A 19786-nucleotide genomic window follows, 5' to 3' on the forward strand; every position below is an offset into this window, starting at 1 on the left:
AACAGCTAAGACATGACCAGCACAACACACTCAAGACAAGCAAAGGGACCTATAAAAACAGCTGTAAAGTTTATAGCTTTATTTTTAAAGCATTCAATTATTGGGGAGATAGGGTCACATTTACAACCGATTATTGATGAATTCATTATTAGAAACATTTTGTACAAAGAAACAGAAACAAAACACAGACTAGCATTCAAAAGTCCCATAAGCTCACTAAGGCTGCATTCATTTGATGCATTCATTTTTCGATTTTAATATGTTTTAAAATGTAATTTATTCCTGTGATGTAAAGCTGAATTTTCAACATTTCAACATAATTACATTATTACGGCACAAATAGAAGGCTGTTCTAATGTTACGTCATCTTACCTGAGTGTTCCTCAGCGAATATTTCAATATTAACATGAGCGGAGTGGAATAAAGAAAGTGTTTAGCAGGATTGATATTCAAAACGGTTAGCACGCACTGCTTTGTTTATGGTTTGTGTATCTGCAACGTCGGTTTCCCTTTTTGAATGACGAATATAGACAAATTTATCTGCAGAAATAGACAGTTGTCTCATTTACACGCAGGCGCAGAAAGTGCATTCTAGCTGACAGTGGGCTGTAGTTCTCTCCGTGTGTTCAAGTGCAGCTTTTTACCCCAACGCGAGGTGACAACACAGTCGGCTTTCATCAGCGCTAGTTCGTCGGCGTCGGCTTGGTGTGTTCCAGGCTTTAATGGACAAAATCCTAGTCGACACACAACTAGTCTGATGTTTCAACAAAATTAAAGGTTGTGTTCCTAATGGAAAACCAGCTTAATGCATACTGAGCAGTATACACTTTATACTGCCTTCTATTTCTTAAAAAAAAAGCATGTGAAACAAAAGGAATTGCACAAAAATTTCAAACAGTAGCATGCTACATTGTTGTTGTTGTTGAAAAAAATATGGCTGTTTCGAATTTTTTTAAAATTACATTTTGCATAAAATTTCTAAATGTTTTGGATGGCAAATAAAATAGTCAAGATTACGTGCAGTGTACTTTACTGCACATCTTTGCACATGCAATAGGTCATCTAGGTGTTCCATGCAGGAAAATGTGCATAATGTACTACAGAAGGTGTATCATCATACCATTCTGACAAATCTAGGAAAGCTAGTAAATCCCACTAATAGTTGACAGGGGGCGCACTTTCACCATCATTTACACTTACCTGTGCAGATCTGACTGAGGTCGTAGGTTTTGCAGCTGATGTCAGCGGTCTGGCTGGAGTCAGCTGTCGAAGGGCCGGATAAACTAGAAGCCGTGCCATAGAGAACCAGTGTGAACTGAGTCAGAGTGCCTAAAACAGACAGAGAGAGAGTCTGACTCGTGTACAGAAGAAACATACAAAATTATAAGAGTTGACATTTGTGAATCATCATGTCTGTGTTCTCTCTGTAATATTTCTAAATCAGTACAAGTCCTCGTGGAATTGCTCCGTTTATTATTATTATTAGGGCCCAAACACTAACGGTGCAAGGACCCTCTTGGAATTGCTCTGTTTCTTCTTCTTCTTCTCCAAAATGAATCGCATTTTTGAGGGCCTAAACATGCTCGAAAAATTAATGAAACTGCAAACGCGTCAGAACTAGCGAAAATTTACATCTGATATGGGTTTCAGAAATGGGTGTGGCAAAACGGCTCGATAGAGCCACCTATGTAATTTCAACGAAGCGCACCTCATGCCACTTTTCGCGTATGTGTACGAAATTCGGCACATACATGTAATGTCCCAATACCTAAAAGAAATTCTCTTGCGATTTTTATGCAGTTTTTGCCATTTTCAGGCATCGTACTTTAACAAACTCCTTCTACAGTTTTAATCAGATCATCTTCAAATTAGGTGAGTGTAATCTTAAGGCCTTTGCGATGTTAAATTGTGAAGATCTTGAGTTTTTGTCAAAGGGCGTGTCCCTGGCGGCCTGACAAACTTCGATGTTTCGCCATGAAAGAGGAAGTTGCTGTAACTCTGGAAAACAATGTCCAATTTGCCCCAAACTTGACACGTTTGATAAGACTTTTAGCAAAATGGTAAAACATGCCAGCAACACTTAGTAAAGTGCTAATGCATGTTATTAATGCAATAAAATAGGACGTTGTAACCCAAACTGCCCCAAACTTCACGTTTAATAAGAGTCCCAGCCTGAAGACATCTACATGCCAAAATTCTGTTCTAGTCATTGCGCCACCAGCTGGCAGCAGGAAGTGTGACAAATACAAGCGATTTTTATGCAGTCCTCCTATATTTACCTACTTAAATGCATATTTGCCCACCGTGCTCTGTTTTCCTAAAGCCAGGGTGGTGGTGGTCCCGGTGCGAGGGTCTTTTCATCGCTGCTTGCCGCTTTAATTAGGGGTTCAAGCACGAAGTGCTGAAACCCTATTGTAATTGTACTGATTTTTATTATTAGGGGTTCAAGCACGAAGTGCTGAAACCCTATTGTAATTGTACTGATTTTTATTAGGGGTTCAAGCACGAAGTGCTGAAACCCTATTGTAATTGTACTGATTTTTATTATTATTATTATTATTATTATTATTATTTTTCTTCTGCCGTAAAACTCATCGTGCAGCCCAAACCGTAAGAGCTGGAGCTTTGAAACTTTGCCAGATGGTAGTACAAAAATCGAGGAGAGGTTCAGAGAATATGACCCCAATTGGCCCATAGGTGGCGCTATAGCAACCAAAAGCGCGAAACTGCTCATAACTCCTAGACCGTATGACGTAGACTCAAGTGTCTTATATCACTGGAAAGCTGGAAACCTGATGGTCAAAACGTATATCTCCGATTTCATTTCCTGTATGCAAATTGTCCGCCATTTTGAATTTAGTTAAAAACCTACTTTTGCGAACTAGTCCTAGGTTTTTTGTCCAATTGGATCCAAAACAGTGCAGAAATGTTCTCTGGAGTCTGAATATCAATAATTATCGAAAAAAAGTCGAAATTTCGATTCCTGATCGCCAGGGGGTGATAAATTAATGTTGTGGGAGGAGCCTATTTTACTAAAATGGCTATAACTCGAGAATGAAATTAGATATCTTCACCAAACTTGGTGCACATGTGTATGAGTTCAATCTGGGGTCACAGTAAAAAAATCGCGACGATTGATCACTAGGTGGCGCTATAACATGAAAAAAACACGAAAACGGCTATGACCACGTGACCGTTAGTCCGATTGACTTGAAAATTGGTATGCAGTGTCTTGGTCCAAGGTGCCATGTATGTCTATGAGGACATTGGCGTATCTCGAAAAACATGGCCGCCATCGACCAATGAAATTTGAGCACCTATTAGACAAGGTTAACGGAGGCCGATCGGAACGAAACTCGATGGGCATGTTCGACTCATGGCCCTAGAGGTCTGTAAGAGTTTTGAAAGAAATCGGCCACTAGTTGGCGCTAACGAGTTTTATGGCTCTGTAATCACGTGGTGTTCAACTTATCGTCACAAAATGCATATCAACTGATAGATCTGCTCATGCTGAACAACTTTGCCTCAAGAACTAATGCTGTCAATTAAACCGTTTATTAAATATTCGTAATTATGTTAAAAACCTACTTTTGCAAACTAGTCCTAGGTTTTTCGCCCGATCGAAACCAGACCAGTCTAGGACAATTCTCTGGACACTCTAGATCAATAATTATCAAAAAAAAGTTGAACTTTTGCATGTAGATGGCTGTAATAGGGTCATTTAGAAAAGGGGCGTGGCAAAAAAACACTAAAAAGCCTATAAATCCTAAATGAAAACTCAGAACTTCACAAAAATTGGTGAGCATATGTGACATAACATCATTAACAAGCATGCCAATTTTTATGGAGATCGGACCATAGGTGGCGCTATAACTGCTAAAAAGCTTTAAAACCATATATTTCCTATGGTATTTCCTGTAAATGGTCTTTTCCATCTATTATGTCAGTAGTTACATGCTTGCTAAATAAAACTTAATCACTTTTGATGCTTTTGTGCTTAAAGGCCTTAACTGCTTGAACCCCGATAAATGCTGCTTGCAGCTTTAATTATTAGGGGTTCAAGCACGAAGTGCTGAAACCCTATTGTAATTGTACTGATTTTTATTATTATTATTATTCTTCTGCCGTAAAACGCATCGTGCAGCCCAAACCGTAAGTGCTAGAGACTTGAAACTTGGCCAGAAGGTAGTACAAAAATCGAGGAGAGGTTCAGAGAGTATGACCCCGATTGGCCCATAGGTGGCGCTATAGTGCCAAAAACCCAAAAAAATCACGGTTTTGCTTAAATCTCCTTAACCCTTTGTCACAGACTCAAGTGTCTTATATCACTGTAATCCTTGTCTCAAGACGGACAAAATGTATATCTTCAATTTCATTTCCGGTATGCAAATTTTTCCGCCATTTTGAATTTTGTCTAAAACCTACTTTTGCAAACTAGTAGAGGGTTTTTTTGGCCAATCGGAACCAAACCAGTGCAGAAATGTTCTCTGGAGTCTGATTATCAGTAATTATCGAAAAAAAGTTGAAATTTCGATCCACGGTTGCTAAGGGTCGTCAAAACGTTCGCAGGAGGCGGAGCCAGTTTACTAAAATGGTTATAACTCATGAACGAAATTAGATATTTTCACCAAACTCGGAACACATGTGTATGAGTTCAATCTGGGGTCACAGTAAAAAAATCGCGACGATTGAACACTAGGTGGCGTTATAACATGAAAAAAACATGAAAAGGGCTATAACCACCTGACCGTTAGTCCAATTGACTTGAAAATTGGTATGCAGTCTCATGGTCCAGGGTGCCATGTATATCTATGAGGACATTGGCGTATCTCGAAAAACATGGCCGCCATCGGCCAATGAAGTTGAGCACCTATTAGACAAGGTTAACGGAGGCCGATCGGAACAAAACTCGATGGGCATGTTCAACTCATGGCCCTAGAGGTATGTGAGATTTTTGAAAGAAATCGGCCACTAGTTGGCGCTAACGAGTTTTATGGCTCTGTAATCACGTGGTGTTAAACTTATTGTCACATTATGCATATCATTTGATAGATCTGCTCATGCTGAACAACTTTGCCTCAAGAACCACTACTGTCAATCAAACTGTTCATTAAATATTCGCAAACATGTTAAAAACCTACTTTTGCGAACTAGTCCCTGGTTTTTTGCCCGATCAGAACCAGACCAGTCTAGGGTAATTCTCTGGACTCTCTAGATCAATAATTATCGAAAAAAAGTTGAACTTTTGCATTTGGATGGCTGTAATAGGGTCATTTAGAAAAGGGGCGTGGCAAAATACACTAAAAAGCCTATAAATCCTAAATGAAAACTCAGAACTTCACAAAAATTGATGAGCATATGTGTCAGAACATGCTAAAGAAGCATGGACATTTTTATGGAGATCGGAGCATAGGTGGCGCTATAACTGTTAAAACGCTTTAAAACCATATATTTCCTATGGTAAATTGCCTGTATTTGCTGTAAATGGTGTCTTCTATCATCATATAATGTTCATATCATAATGTTCAAAACCAGTGCAGCACAATTCTCTGAACTCTCTAGATCAATAATTATCAGAAAAAAAGTTTAACTTCTTCAAAAGGTGATTTTATATGAATATAATGACATATTAAGCCAATAAGTGGTATTTTACTGCCCCCTGCTGTCATTTCATCATACTACTCCCTAATATTGTTATAAAATTCATATTTAGACTTTATAAAATCATTATTTTAACATTTACAATCACATTTTGTCAAAACTCATCTATTGAGTATTACTATTGACAATTGTGTTACACTGAGATATGGAAATGGACGAAAGTAAATGAATGAAATGAAACGAAAGTAACGGCATTTAAGCCACGCCCCCGAATACAAATTCATTCATAACTCGAAAACGGAAAGTCGTTGCGCGCTCAAATTTTGATGGTGAGGACCTCTCTGGGCTCTTGATCGAAACGTGTCGTCGCGGGCCTCGGGAGCGCGCCCCCCGCGCATCGCGAATCCGCGGGACCCCCGATTTTGAACGGCCATTACTCCCGACCCAGACCACCCCGAACATTGTGTGAGAGCTCGTTGGAAAGGGCGCGTCCTTGGCTAGCTTCGATTCAAATGTGGTGTTATTTGCCCTGGGCATTCCAGAGATAATAGCCCGAACAGATATGCCTTATAACAATCATAACTCCCAGCCCCAATCGCCCAAAAACACGTTGATGGTCTCATTCAACAGGGCTCCTCAAGCACTATCTATGCTCTGAGTTTCAGAATTTTTCGCCTTTTGGTTCCTGAGATATAAGTAAAAAAACAAATTCCCATTCATTCATTCAAACACTTCAACTGTAAAATGTAAGCTATAATACCACTGTTGTCCACTAGAGGGAGCAGCAGGATTACGCATGATCTTTTAATTCGCTTCAGTATTGGGAAATAAACAAATGCTTTAAGAAGCAATCTTTTTTATTATGATGTTTTTTTTTTATTATGATATTTTTTATACATTTTATTTTTTATTATGATTATGAACGGTTTGATTGACATTAGTGATTCTTGAGGCAAAGTTGTTCAAGATGAGGAGATGAAGATATTTTCACAATATCACATCCTAAAAACATTGAAAACATATTTGTCTTTGTGTGTGTGTGTGTGGATGTGTTTGTGTTTGTGTGTGTGTCTGTGTGTGTAAGCATGCTTAATGGAAAGAACATGGAGAAACTGCTTTGTTTTACTGGTGGATAAAAAAAGTCTTTCAAATGAAAGTGAGTCAATTAGTGGTCTTCTACTGCCCTCTGCAGGACATTCTACTTAATAAAATATTTTCATCTGTGCTTTTGCGTTAGTTTTTGGACTATATAAAATTACTTGCATGAAAATCACCTATTATAACACAGTCATGTTTTGTCAAAGTTTATCACTTCATTTTTACTGAGCTCTCAGTTTGAACAATTCTGCCTCTCAGTGATTAATTTGAAATCTGAAAATGGTGTTATACAGAGGAGATTTGCAATTATCATTTTGTTACCTATCTTTTATTTTAAATATCTACATCTACAACAAAATGTGTGTGCATGTGTGTGTTCAAGCATGGTTAGTGTATTAAGTATTATTGTTTAAGTATTATTGTTTTCATTTACATTTTAACCACCAGAAGAAGAACACTCATTGGTTCATTCTGCTCACTAAAATATTATTTTTCATTTTTTTTCCATTTGAAATATTGTTTAAACTTAATAAAATCATTAAAATAACATTTCAAATCATATTTTGTCTGTTTATAAATCCCACAGACTCACATTGGCTGCAATACTAATGTTTTTGTAAAACACAGACCTGATAGTCTAATCTGTGTGTATTGTGCATATATTATTGATATTATTACTATTGCAAATCATGTTATTGTAACTCATATCTTAATTGAATATTATTTGTAATTTTAATTCTTTATTTCTTAATTGTTTTTTTATGATTACTACAGATATTATCACCAAAGATATCAACTACACCTTCACTTTTAGTATTGACACGCTGCACACACAGCACAATCACACACTCACTAATGCATTCAAATAAATGTAATCTTATTGTGCTACTTTATTTGTACATGATTAGAATGAACAGAAATCTAAGAATATTTTTCTTCTTTTGTTAAAGCCATTTCAGACTCCAAGTAAGCATTATATTACTAATCATCTATTTTAAAGGTGCCATACAATTGAAAACTGTATTTATCTTGGCATAGTTGAATGATAAGAGTTCTGGACATGGAACTGACATACCGTGAGCCTCAAACACCATTGTTTCCTCCTTCATGTGTAAATCTCTTGTTTGCAAAAGACCGCTGAAAAATGAGTGAATCCCACCATAACACCGACTGTGACGTTGGAGTCAGGATCATTAATATTTATACCCCCCAAATTTGCATTTTCCAGTCCATGTTCTAGGCCAGGCAGTGTTAATGTGGACCTGCACAGCCGAATCATCAGAAGATCTGCAGGTATTGTGAAGAAGCAAGCAAGGACAATAGTGAAAATGGCAGATCATGGATATAAATGTTATGTCTGAGGCTGTGCTGCGGATTTGAGAACTTTTCATTCCCTTCCCACAAAAGAGAACTGTCAACAGGCATGGTTGATGTTTACAACAGGATAAACTCACCATTTTAATTCAAAGCTGTTAGTTTACTCTTAACGGAGGCCGATCAGAACGAAACTCGGTGGGCATGTTCGACTCGTGGCCCTAGAGGTCTGTAAGAATTTTGAAAAATCAGCCACTAGTTGACGCTAACAGGTTTTACGGCTATGTAATCACGTGATGCATATCATTTGATAGATCTCCTCATACTGAACAACTTTGCCTCAAGAACTACTGCTGTCAATCAATTTGTTCATTAAATACTTGCGATTATGTTAAAAACCTACTTTTGCAAACTAGTCCTAGGTTTTTCGCCCAATCGGAAATATACCAGTGCAGTACAATTCTCTGGAAGCTCTAGATTATTAATTATATAAAAAACTTTAACTTTACCCATTGGGTAGCCATAACAGGATCATTTAGAAAATGGGTATGGCAAAAAACACTCAAAAGCCTGTAAATCCTAAACAAAAACTCAGACAACTCACTAAACTGCCTTATGTGCTTAAAGACCCTAAATGCTTGAACCCCGCTAAATGCTGCTTGCAGCTTTAATTATTATTATTATTATTATTATTCCGCCGTAAAACGCATCGTGCAGCCCAAACCGTAAGAGCTGGAACTTTGAAACTTTGACAGATGGTAGTACAAAAATCGAGGAAAGGTTCAGAGATTATGACCCTGATTGACCCATAGGTGGCGCTATAACAACCAAAAGCGCGAAACTGTTCATAACTCCTAGACCGTATGTCGTAGACTCAAGTGTCTTATATCATTGGAAAGCTGGACGCCTGCCGAACAAAACGTATATCTCCGATTTCATTTCCGCCATGATAGATTTTCCGCCATTTTGAATTTTGTCAAAAATCTACTTTTGCGAACTAGTCCCTGGTTTTTTGCCCGATTGGAACCAAACTAGTGCAGAAATGTTCTCTGGAGACTGAAGATCAATAATTATCGAAAAAAAGTGGAAATTTCGATTCACGGTCGCTAAGGGGCGCCAAAACGTACGTTGTGGGAGGGGCCTATTTTACTAAAATGGCTATAACTCCCGATGTAAATGAGGTATCTTCACCAAACTTGGTACACATGTGTATGAGCTTACTCTGGGGTCACAGTAAAAAAATCGCGACGATTGGCCTCATGGTGGCGCTATAAAATGAAAAAAACATAAAACAGGCTATAACCACCTGACCGTTAGTCCGATTGACTTGAAAATTGGTATGCAGTGTCTTGGTCCAAGGTGCCATGTATGTGTATGAGGACATTGGCGTATCTCAAAAAACATGGCCGCCATCGGCCAACGAAGTTTGAGCACCTATTAGACAAGGTTAACGGAGGCCGATCGGAACGAAACTCAATGGGCATGTTCGGCTCATGGCCCTAAAGGTCTGTAAGAATTTTGAAAGAAATCGGCCACTAGTTGGCGCTAACGAGTTTTACGGCTCTGTAATCACGTGGTGTTACAAATATCCACACAATATGCATATCATTTGATAGATCTCCTCATCCTGAACAACTTTGCCTCAAGAACCATTGCTGTCAATCAAACTGTTCATTAATTATTCATTAATATGTTAAAAACCTACTTTTGCGAACTAGTCCTAGGTTTTTTGCCCGATCGGAACCAGACCAGTCTAGGACAATTCTCTGGACTCTCTAGATCAATAATTATCGAAAAAAAGTTGAACTTTTGCATTTGGATGGCTGTAATAGGGTAATTTATAAAATGGGCGTGTCAAAATACATTAAAAAGCCTATAAATCCTAAATAAAAACTCAGAACTTCACAAAAATTGGTCAGCATATGTGACATAACATCATTAACAAGCATGAAAATTTCTATGGAGATCGGACGATAGGTGGCGCTATAACTGTTAAAAAGCTTTAAAATCATATATTATATGGTAAATTGCCCGTATTGGCTGTAAATGGTATTTTCATATAATCATATAATGTTCATATAATAATGTTCAAAACCAGTGCAGTGCAATTCTCTGGACTCTCTAGATCAATAATTATCAGAAAAAGTATAACTTCTTCATTTGGATGGCTATAATAGTGTCACTTCAATATGTAGCCTTGACCAAGTGTCTCCAAAAGCCTATATCTCTTTAATAAAAACAAGTCAGAACATGTGACTCTTAAGAAGTATGAAAAATTTCAGACAGATCGGACAAAATTTGCCTCTATAACAGTTAAAAATGTAAAAAAATATATAACATGGCATATTAAGCCAATAAGTGGTATTGTACTGCCCCCTGCTGTCATTTCATCATACTACTCCCTAATATTGCTATATAATTCATATTTAGACTTTATAAAATCATTATTTTAACATTTACAATCACATTTTGTCAAAACTCATCTATTGAAGTATTACTATTGACAATTGTGTCACATTAATGAATGGAATCCAGAAACGAAAGTAAAAACGGAGGCCGCCATTTAGGCCACGCCCCCCCAGTACAAATTCACTCATAACTCGAAAACGGAAAGTCGCTGCGCGCTCAAATTTTGATGGTAAGGACGTCTCCGGGCTCTTGATCGAAACGTATGGTCGCGGGCCTCGGGAGCGCCCCCCCCCCCGCGGATCGTTAGTCCGCGGGACCCCGACTTTGAACGCCCGTAACTCCCGACCCAGACCACCCCGAACCTTGTGTGAGAGCTCGTTGGAAAGGGCGCGTCCTTGGCTAGCATCGATTCAAATGTGGTGTAATTTGCCCTGGGCATTCCAGAGATAAAAGCCCCAAAATAATATGCCTCATAACTCCCGGGCCCAATCGCCCAAAAACACTGCGATGGTCTCATTCAACAGGACTCCTCAAGCACTATCTATGCTCTGAGTTTCAGAATTTTTCGCCTTCTGGTTCCCGAGATATAAGTGAAAAACCAAATTCCCATTCATTCATTCAAACACTTCAACTGTAAGATGGAGACTGTAATTCCACTGTTGTCCACTAGAGGGAGCAGCAGGATTACGCATGATCTTTTAATTCGCTTTCAGTATTGGTAAATAAACAAATGCTTTAAGAAGCAATCTTTTTTTATGATGTTTTTTTATTTTATTATGATATTTGTATATATATATATATTTTTTTTTTATTATGATTATGAACGGTTTGATTGACATTAGTAATTCTTGAGTCAAAGTTGTTCAGGATGAGGAGATGAAGATATTTTCACAATATCACATCCTAAAAACATTGAAAACATTTGTCTTTGTGTGTGTGGATGTGTTTGTGTCTGTGTGTGTGTCTGTGTGTGTAAGCATGCTTAATGGAAAGAACATGGAGAAACTGCTTTGTTTTACTGGTGGATAAAAAAGTCTTTCAAATGAAAGTGAGTCAATTAGTGGTCTTCTACTGCCCTCTGCAGGACATTCTACTTAATAAAATATTTTCATCTGTGCTTTTGCATTAAGTTTTGGACTATATAAAATTACTTGCATGAAAATCACCTATTATAACACAATCATGTTTTGTCAAAGTTTATCACTTCATTTGTACTGAGCTCTCAGTTTGAACAATTCTGCCTCTCAGTGATTAATTTGAAATCTGAAAATGGTGTTATACAGAGGAGATTTGCAATTATCATTTTGTTACCTATCTTTTATTTTAAATATCTACATCTACAACAAAATGTGTGCATGTGTGTGTTCAAGCATGGTTAGTGTATTAAGTATTATTGTTTAAGTATTATTGTTTTCATTTACATTTTAACCACCAGAAGAAGAACACTCATTGGTTCATTCTACCCACTAAAATATTATTTTTCATTTTTTTTCCCATTTGAAATATTGTTTAAACTTAATAAAATCATTAAAATAACATTTCAAATCATATTTTGTCTGTTTATAAATCCCACAGACTCACATTGGCTGCAATACTAATGTTTTTGTAAAACACAGACCTGATAGTCTAAACTGTGTGTATTGTGCATATATTATTGATATTATTACTATTACAAATCATGTTATTGTAACTCATATCTTAATAGAATATTATTTGTAATTTTAATTCTTTATTTCTTAATTGTTTTTTTATGATTACTACAGATATTATCACCAAAGATATCAACTACACCTTCACTTTTAGTATTGATAAGATGCACACACAGCACAATCACACACTCACTAATGCATTCAAATAAATGTAATCTTACTGTGCTACTTTATTTGTACATGATTAGAATGAACAGAAATCTAAGAATATTTTTCTTCTTTTGTTAAAGCCATTTCAGACTGCAAGTAAGCATTACATTACTAATCATCTATTTTAAAGGTGCCATACAATTGAAAACTGTATTTATCTTGGCATAGTTGAATGATAAGAGTTCTGGACATGGAACTGACATACCGTGAGCCTCAAACACCATTGTTTTCTCCTTCATGTGTAAATCTCCTGTTTGCAAAAGACCGCTGAAAAATGAGTGAATCCCAGCATAACACTGACTGTGACGTTGGAGTCATATATGTCAGTGGTTAAATGCTTGCTAAATAAAACTTAATAACTTTTGATGCTTTTGTGCTTAAAGGTCTTAAAGGCCTTAACTGCTTGAACCCCGATAAATGCTGCTTGCAGCTTTAATTATTATTATTATTATTATTATTTTTCTTCTGCCGTAAAACTCATCGTACAGCCCAAACCGTAAGAGCTGGAGCTTTGAAACTTTGCCAGATGGTAGTACAAAAATCGAGGAGAGGTTCAGAGAATATGACCCCAATTGGCCCATAGGTGGCGCTATAGCAACCAAAAGCGCGAAACTGCTCATAACTCCTAGACCGTATGACGTAGACTCAAGTGTCTTATATCACTGGAAAGCTGGAAACCTGAAGGTCAAAACGTATCTCTCCGATTTCATTTCCTGTATGCAAATTGTCCGCCATTTTGAATTTAGTTAAAAACCTACTTTTGCGAACTAGTCCTAGGTTTTTTGTCCAATTGGATCCAAAACAGTGCAGAAATGTTCTCTGGAGTCTGAGTATCAATAATTATTGAAAAAAAGTCGAAATTTCGATTCCTGATCGCCAGGGGGTGATAAATTAATGTTGTGGGAGGAGCCTATTTTACTAAAATGGCTATAACTCGAGAATGAAATTAGATATCTTCACCAAAATTGGTGCACATGTGTATGAGTTCAATCTGGGGTCACAGTAAAAAAATCGCGACGATTGATCACTAGGTGGCGCTATAACATGAAAAAAACATGAAAACGGCTATGACCACGTGACCGTTAGTCCGATTGACTTGAAAATTGGTATGCAGTGTCTTGGTCCAAGGTGCCATGTATGTCTATGAGGACATTGGCGTATCTCGAAAAACATGGCCGCCATCGACCAATGAAATTTGAGCACCTATTAGACAAGGTTAACGGAGGCCGATCGAAACGAAACTCGATGGGCATGTTCGACTCATGGCCCTAGAGGTCTGTAAGAGTTTTGAAAGAAATCGGCCACTAGTTGGTGCTAACGAGTTTTATGGCTCTGTAATCACGTGGTGTTACACTTATCGTCACAAAATGCATATCATCTGATAGATCTGCTCATGCTGAACAACTTTGCCTCAAGAACTAATGCTGTCAATTAAACCGTTTATTAAATATTCGTAATTATGTTAAAAACCTACTTTTGCAAACTAGTCCTAGGTTTTTCGCCCGATCGAAACCAGACCAGTCTAGGACAATTCTCTGGACACTCTAGATCAATAATTATCAAAAAAAAGTTGAACTTTTGCATGTAGATGGCTGTAATAGGGTCATTTATAAAAGGGGCGTGGCAAAAAACACTAAAAAGCCTATAAATCCTAAATGAAAACTCAGAACTTCACAAAAATTGGTGAGCATATGTGACATAACATCATTAACAAGCATGCCAATTTTTATGGAGATCGGACGATAGGTGGCGCTATAACTGCTAAAAAGCTTTAAAACCATATATTTCCTATGGTATTTCCTGTAAATGGTCTTTTCCATCTATTATGTCAGTAGTTACATGCTTGCTAAATAAAACGTAATCACTTTTGATGCTTTTGTGCTTAAAGGCCTTAACTGCTTGAACCCCGATAAATGCTGCTTGCAGCTTTAATTATTATTATTATTATTATTTTCCCCTTAAACGCATCGTGCAGACCAAACCGTAAGAGCTGGAACCTTGAAACTTGGCCAAATGGTAGTCCTCAATTTGGGGAGAACCTATAAAAGTATGACCCCGATTGGCCCATAGGTGGCGCTATAGCAACCAAAAGCGCAAAACTGCTCATAACTACTAGACCGTATGTCGTAGACTCAAGTGTCTTATATCATTGGAAAGCTGGACGCCTGACGAACAAAACGTATATCTCCGATTTCATTTCCGCCATGATAGATTTTCCGCCATTTTGAATTTTGTCAAAAACCTACTTTTGCGAACTAGTCCTAGGTTTTTCGCCCGATCGGAACCAATCCAGTGCAGAAATGTTCTCTTGAGTCTGAATATCAAAAACTATCGAAAAAAAGTTGAAATTTCGATTCACGGACGCTAAGGGGCGCCAAAACGTACGTCGTGGGCAGGGCCTATTTTACTAAAATGGCTATAACTCCAGAAGTAAATGAGGTATCTTCACCAAACTTGGTACACATGTGTAAGAGGTCAATCTGAGGTCACAGTAAAAAAACCGCGGCGATTGGCCACATGGTGGCGCTATAACATGAACAAAAACATAAAACAGGCTATAACCACCTGACCGTTAGTCCGATTGACTTGAAAATTGGTATGCAGTGTCTTGGTCCAAGGTGCCATGTATGTGTATGAGGACATTGGCGTATCTCAAAAAACATGGCCGCCATCGGCCAATGAAATTTGAGCACCTATTAGACAAGGTTAACGGAGGCCGATCGGAACGAAACTCGATGGGCATGTTCGACTCAAGGCCCTAGAGGTCTGTAAGAATTTTGAAAGAAATCGGCCACTAGTTGGCGCTAACGAGTTTTATGGCTCTGTAATCACGTGGTGTTACAAATATCCACACAATATGCATATCATTTGATAGATCTCCTCATCCTGAACAACTTTGCCTCAAGAACCATTGCTGTCAATCAAACCGTTCATTAAATATTCGCAAACATGTTAAAAACCTACTTTTGCGAACTAGTCCTAGGTTTTTCGCCCGATCGGAACCAGACCAGTCTAGGACAATTCTCTGGACTCTCTAGATCAAAAACTATCAAAAAAAAGTTGAACTTTTGCATTTGGATGGCTCTAATAGGGTCATTTATAAAATGGGCGTGTCAAAATACATTAAAAAGCCTATAAATCCTAAATAAAAACTCAGAACTTCACAAAAATTGGTCAGCATATGTGACATAACATCATTAACAAGCATGAAAAATTCTATGGAGATCGGACGATAGGTGGCGCTATAACTGTTAAAAAGCTTTAAAATCATATATTTCCTATGGTAAACTGCCTGTATTGGCTGTAAATGGTCTTTTCCATCTCTGATCATATAATTTTCATATCATAATGTTCTAAACTAGTGCAATACAATTCTCTGGACTCACTAGATCAATAATTGTCAGAAAAAGTTGAACTACTTCATTTGGATAGCTATAATAGGTTCACTTCAAAATCTGGCCTTTACCAAGTGTCCCCGAAAGCCTATATCTCTTTAATCAATGCTCAGACCTTCTTAAAAACAAGTCAGAACGTGTGAAATATCACCCTGAACAAGCATGAAAATTTTCAGACAGATCGGACAAAATTTGCCTCTATAACAGTTAAAAAGGTGAAAATGATATGAATTAATGGCATGTTAAGCCAATAAGTGGTATTTTACTGCCCCCCGCTGTTTAAAATAGTCATTTTCTCATATTGGTATTGGTATCAGCCATGGTAAATCATGATAAATGATGGTGTGTGTGTGTGTGTGTGTGTGTGTGTGTGTGTGTGTGTGTGTGTGTGTGTGTGGTACAAATATAACAAAGGTTTTATTTTCCAACATGAAAACAAACATAACAGAGTGCTAGTGCACAAACAATAACCGACAATGATAATGGATGAGAGGGGAACTTAAATACACAGATCAAGACAAGGACAACAGGTGACGGTCACGGTTATGATGATGAGGAGCAGGTGATGATGAGGAGGGTGATGAGGAGCAGGTGCAGGTGATGACGACAGATAGTGAATGTGATGAAGACAGAAGGTGAATGTGATGAAGGTGAATGTGACACCAATATCACTAAAACATTTGTGTGTGTGTGTGTGTGTGTGTGTGTGTGTGTAGCATTATTGTGTGTAGCATATGTAGCAAGTATGCATTATTGAGTTAACATGGAAACACTGGTTTGCTTTAGTGCAGAAAACTGGTCAAAATCATGAGGTTTAAAGTGAAAGTGAGCCAATAAGTGGTCTTCTACTGCCCTCTGCTGGCCATTCTACTTATTAATTAAATTTTTCCACATGTGCTTGCATTTATACTTGAATACACACTAAAAATCACTTATATAGCAATAACTATTATAACACAATCATATTTTGTCAGTGTTAATCACTTTATTTGCACTGACACTTCAAATAATTGCTAGTAATGTGGTAAATCATGGTAAATCATGGTTAACTATGCTGTGTGTCTGTGTGTGTGTCTGTGTGTGTGTGTGTGTGTGTGTGTGTGTGTGTGTGTGTGTAAGCATGCATTGAGTTAACATGGATAAACTGGTTTGCTTTAGTGCAGAAAACTGGTTTAAAGTGAAAGTGAGCCAATAAGTGGTCTTCTAGTGCCCTCTGCTGGCCATTCTACTTATTAATGAAATATTTCAACATGTGCTTGCATTCATACTTGAATACACACTAAAAAAATCACTTACATAGCAATAACTATTATAACACAATCATATTTTGTCAGTGTTAATCACTTTATTTGCACTGACACTTCAAATAATTGCTAGTAATGTGATAAATCAGGCTAGAAACATGGTAAATCAAAGTAAATAATACTAGATTGTCGTTTATCTCCTGGTAAATAATACTAGAACGTGGTATATCATGGTAAATCATGGTTAACTATGCTGTGTGTGTATGTGTGTGTGTGTGTGTGTGTGTGTGTGTGTGTGTGTGTGTGTGTGTGTGTGTGTGTGTGTGTGTGAGCATGCATTGAGTTAACATGGAAAAACTGGTTTGCTTTAGTGCAGAAAACTGGTTTAAAGTGAAAGTGAGCCAATAAGTGGTCTTCTAGTGCCCTCTGCTGGCCATTCTACTTAATAATGAAATATTTTACATGTGCTTTTGCATTCATACTTGGACACACACTAAAAATCACGTATATAACTAACTATTATAACACAATAATATTTTGTCAGTGTTCATCACCTCATTTGCACTGACACTTCACATAATTGCTAGTAATGTGGTTAATCATGCTAGAAACATTGTAAATCATAGTAAATAATACTGAAATGAGGTGTATCAAGGTAAATCATGCTAGAATCCTAATAAATCATTCTGGAACAGGGTATATGATAGTAAATCATGCTAGAATCATATTAAATAATTCTAGAATGTGGCAAATCGTTGTGGGAGGAGCCTATTTTACTCAAATGACTATAACTCAAGAAGTAAATGAGATATCTTCACCAAACTCAGTACACATGTGTATGGGTTCAATTTGAGGTCACAGTAAACAATTTTATGGAGATCGGACCATAGGTGGCGCTATAACTGTTAAAAAGCTTTAAAACCATATATATCCCATGGCAAATTGCCTGTATTGGCTGTAAATGGTCTTTTCCATCTATTATGTCAGTGGTTACATGCTTGCTAAATAAATCTTAATAACTTTTGATGCTTTTGTGCTTAAATGCCTTAAAGGCCTTAACTGCTTGAACCCCGATAAATGCTGCTTGCAGCTTTAATTATAATTAAGATTCTAATACATAATATAGGAATAACATAGGGCTTTCTGGAATATTAAATTGTTTTTGGTCAATAACAGCATTCTGCGTTCAGAGGTTTTTGTACAATGACCAATAAACTGCATAAATGACCACTGTCACAGGTAAAAAACAGCTAAAAAGCAACTATTTATTTATCTACTGAAGTAGCCATGTCTTAAGAACAAAATTATTCAAATGCAAAATAAACTCCATTACTATTCTACACTTGTATTCAATTAGTCAATAACCCTTCTTACAGAAAAACACCATTTTATTTTGAAATAATGCCTGATTGTAGATTATCATCTGTACCTATTGCTCATTTTGTGCCCACTAACATGAATCACTCAGAAGATACAAATCTGAACATCACGGTGCAACAGCACACAAAATGTTCTTGTCATCATCGTTCAGTAACTGTGGTGCCGCATCGCTTCGACATGCTTTAGATTGATGGCCCATTTTGTCTCTATAGTCCAATAAAGTCAGTAGCTCTGTAAATTCTTAAAGCAACAAAGAGAAATGGACTAGGTAATGCACTGGACTGATGGTCCATTAAATCCAGATATAAAGCAGTTATGTTAGTGTCTGGGCAGGACAAAAGAATGGGGTTTGGCTGGAAGTCGCTCTATATTTACAGCGTTCAGGGCGGCTGGAGAGTGTGATAGTGGGAGAGGGAGGAAAAACTCAGTCCTCTGATTTACTTAGCTAGATTTAATTAATCAGATTTACTGCAGGGTGTGGTGAAGGAAGACAAATTGACTGTGACATAAAAGAGGAAGACAACAGGATTGGGCAAATCAGGCGGATTTGGAGAGAAGATACTCCATACACCTCTGTGAAATGCGGCGCACTGGGAGCCTTTTTTTTTGGACCAAAATCTATGTCTGACTCTTTTTAATCATGTTAAAGGATTATGTTTTTCTATTTTATTTGTATTATCTTTTTTATTTTATTATCTTTTTTTATTATAATTTTTGTTTTATTAGATTTTTGGCATGTTTTTTATTAGTAGAGAAGTATATAGTAGAAAAGAGACTGGAAAACATTGGGGGAAAAGTGACATCAGGGCATGTTGGAGGTCCGAATAAAATATGCTGGATTTGACTCATCTCTTGTATGAGCACCATAGCTCAATGCATCGAGAGCATAAATGGAATAAAATAAAATAAAAAGCAAAATAGATGGACGAGATGTTACCATAGTCGGTGGTTCCAGCCACATTCTCGATCTCCAGCGTCCATTCTCCACGAGGATCTTCATCCCAGGAGTGGGTGGTCATGAAAGCCCAGTCATTGAAGCCCTCAGAGGAGTAATCGTGAGGTCTGTGAGAGAGAGAGAGAATGTGTGAAGCTGCTCACATCACAGAGCAATGTTATATGCAAGTATTATGAGAGTGGATGTTTCAGTGGCTAACCTGGGTGCAAGCAGTGTGGAGCGGGTGCCCTGTGGGCTGATCAGGTAGATGGCCAGATTTCCTCTGCGGTTGTAGGACAGGGTGAGCTGGGCTTGAGCATGCTCTAATGAGCTCACAAAGTTGGCCGTCCCAGTACATGCATCCACAATTTTTGTGATCACCAAATGACTTCCAATATTCCTAAAAACAGGCAAATAGTAGGATTAAAGTCATTAAGCAAAAAGTGTTCAAGAACTGACAGTTAAAAATAACGAAAGTTATACTTCTAAATACAAATAGTTACACTGTTGTCCAAAAGTTTGGGGTCGGTGAGATTTTTGAAAGTAATCTCT

At 37.5% G+C, this 19786-nt stretch overlaps 1 protein-coding gene across 2 annotated transcripts in view; it reads right to left on the reverse strand.

The window, feature by feature from the left end:
- Positions 1-19786, reverse strand: part of furina (furin (paired basic amino acid cleaving enzyme) a) — a 108911-nt gene that overhangs the window by 4237 nt on the left and 84888 nt on the right. For both annotated transcript variants that reach the window (XM_084404048.1, XM_084404049.1), the window contains exons 13-15: positions 19455-19634; positions 19238-19362; positions 1201-1329 (exon numbers count right to left, since the gene is read on the reverse strand). In XM_084404048.1, coding sequence (XP_084260174.1) covers positions 1201-1329; positions 19238-19362; positions 19455-19634 — 434 coding nt within the window. The remainder of the gene's footprint in view (positions 1-1200; positions 1330-19237; positions 19363-19454; positions 19635-19786) is intronic.

Source organism: Rutilus rutilus, assembly GCF_951802725.1.
Source record: "Rutilus rutilus genome assembly, chromosome: 3".
NCBI lineage: Eukaryota > Metazoa > Chordata > Actinopteri > Cypriniformes > Leuciscidae > Rutilus > Rutilus rutilus.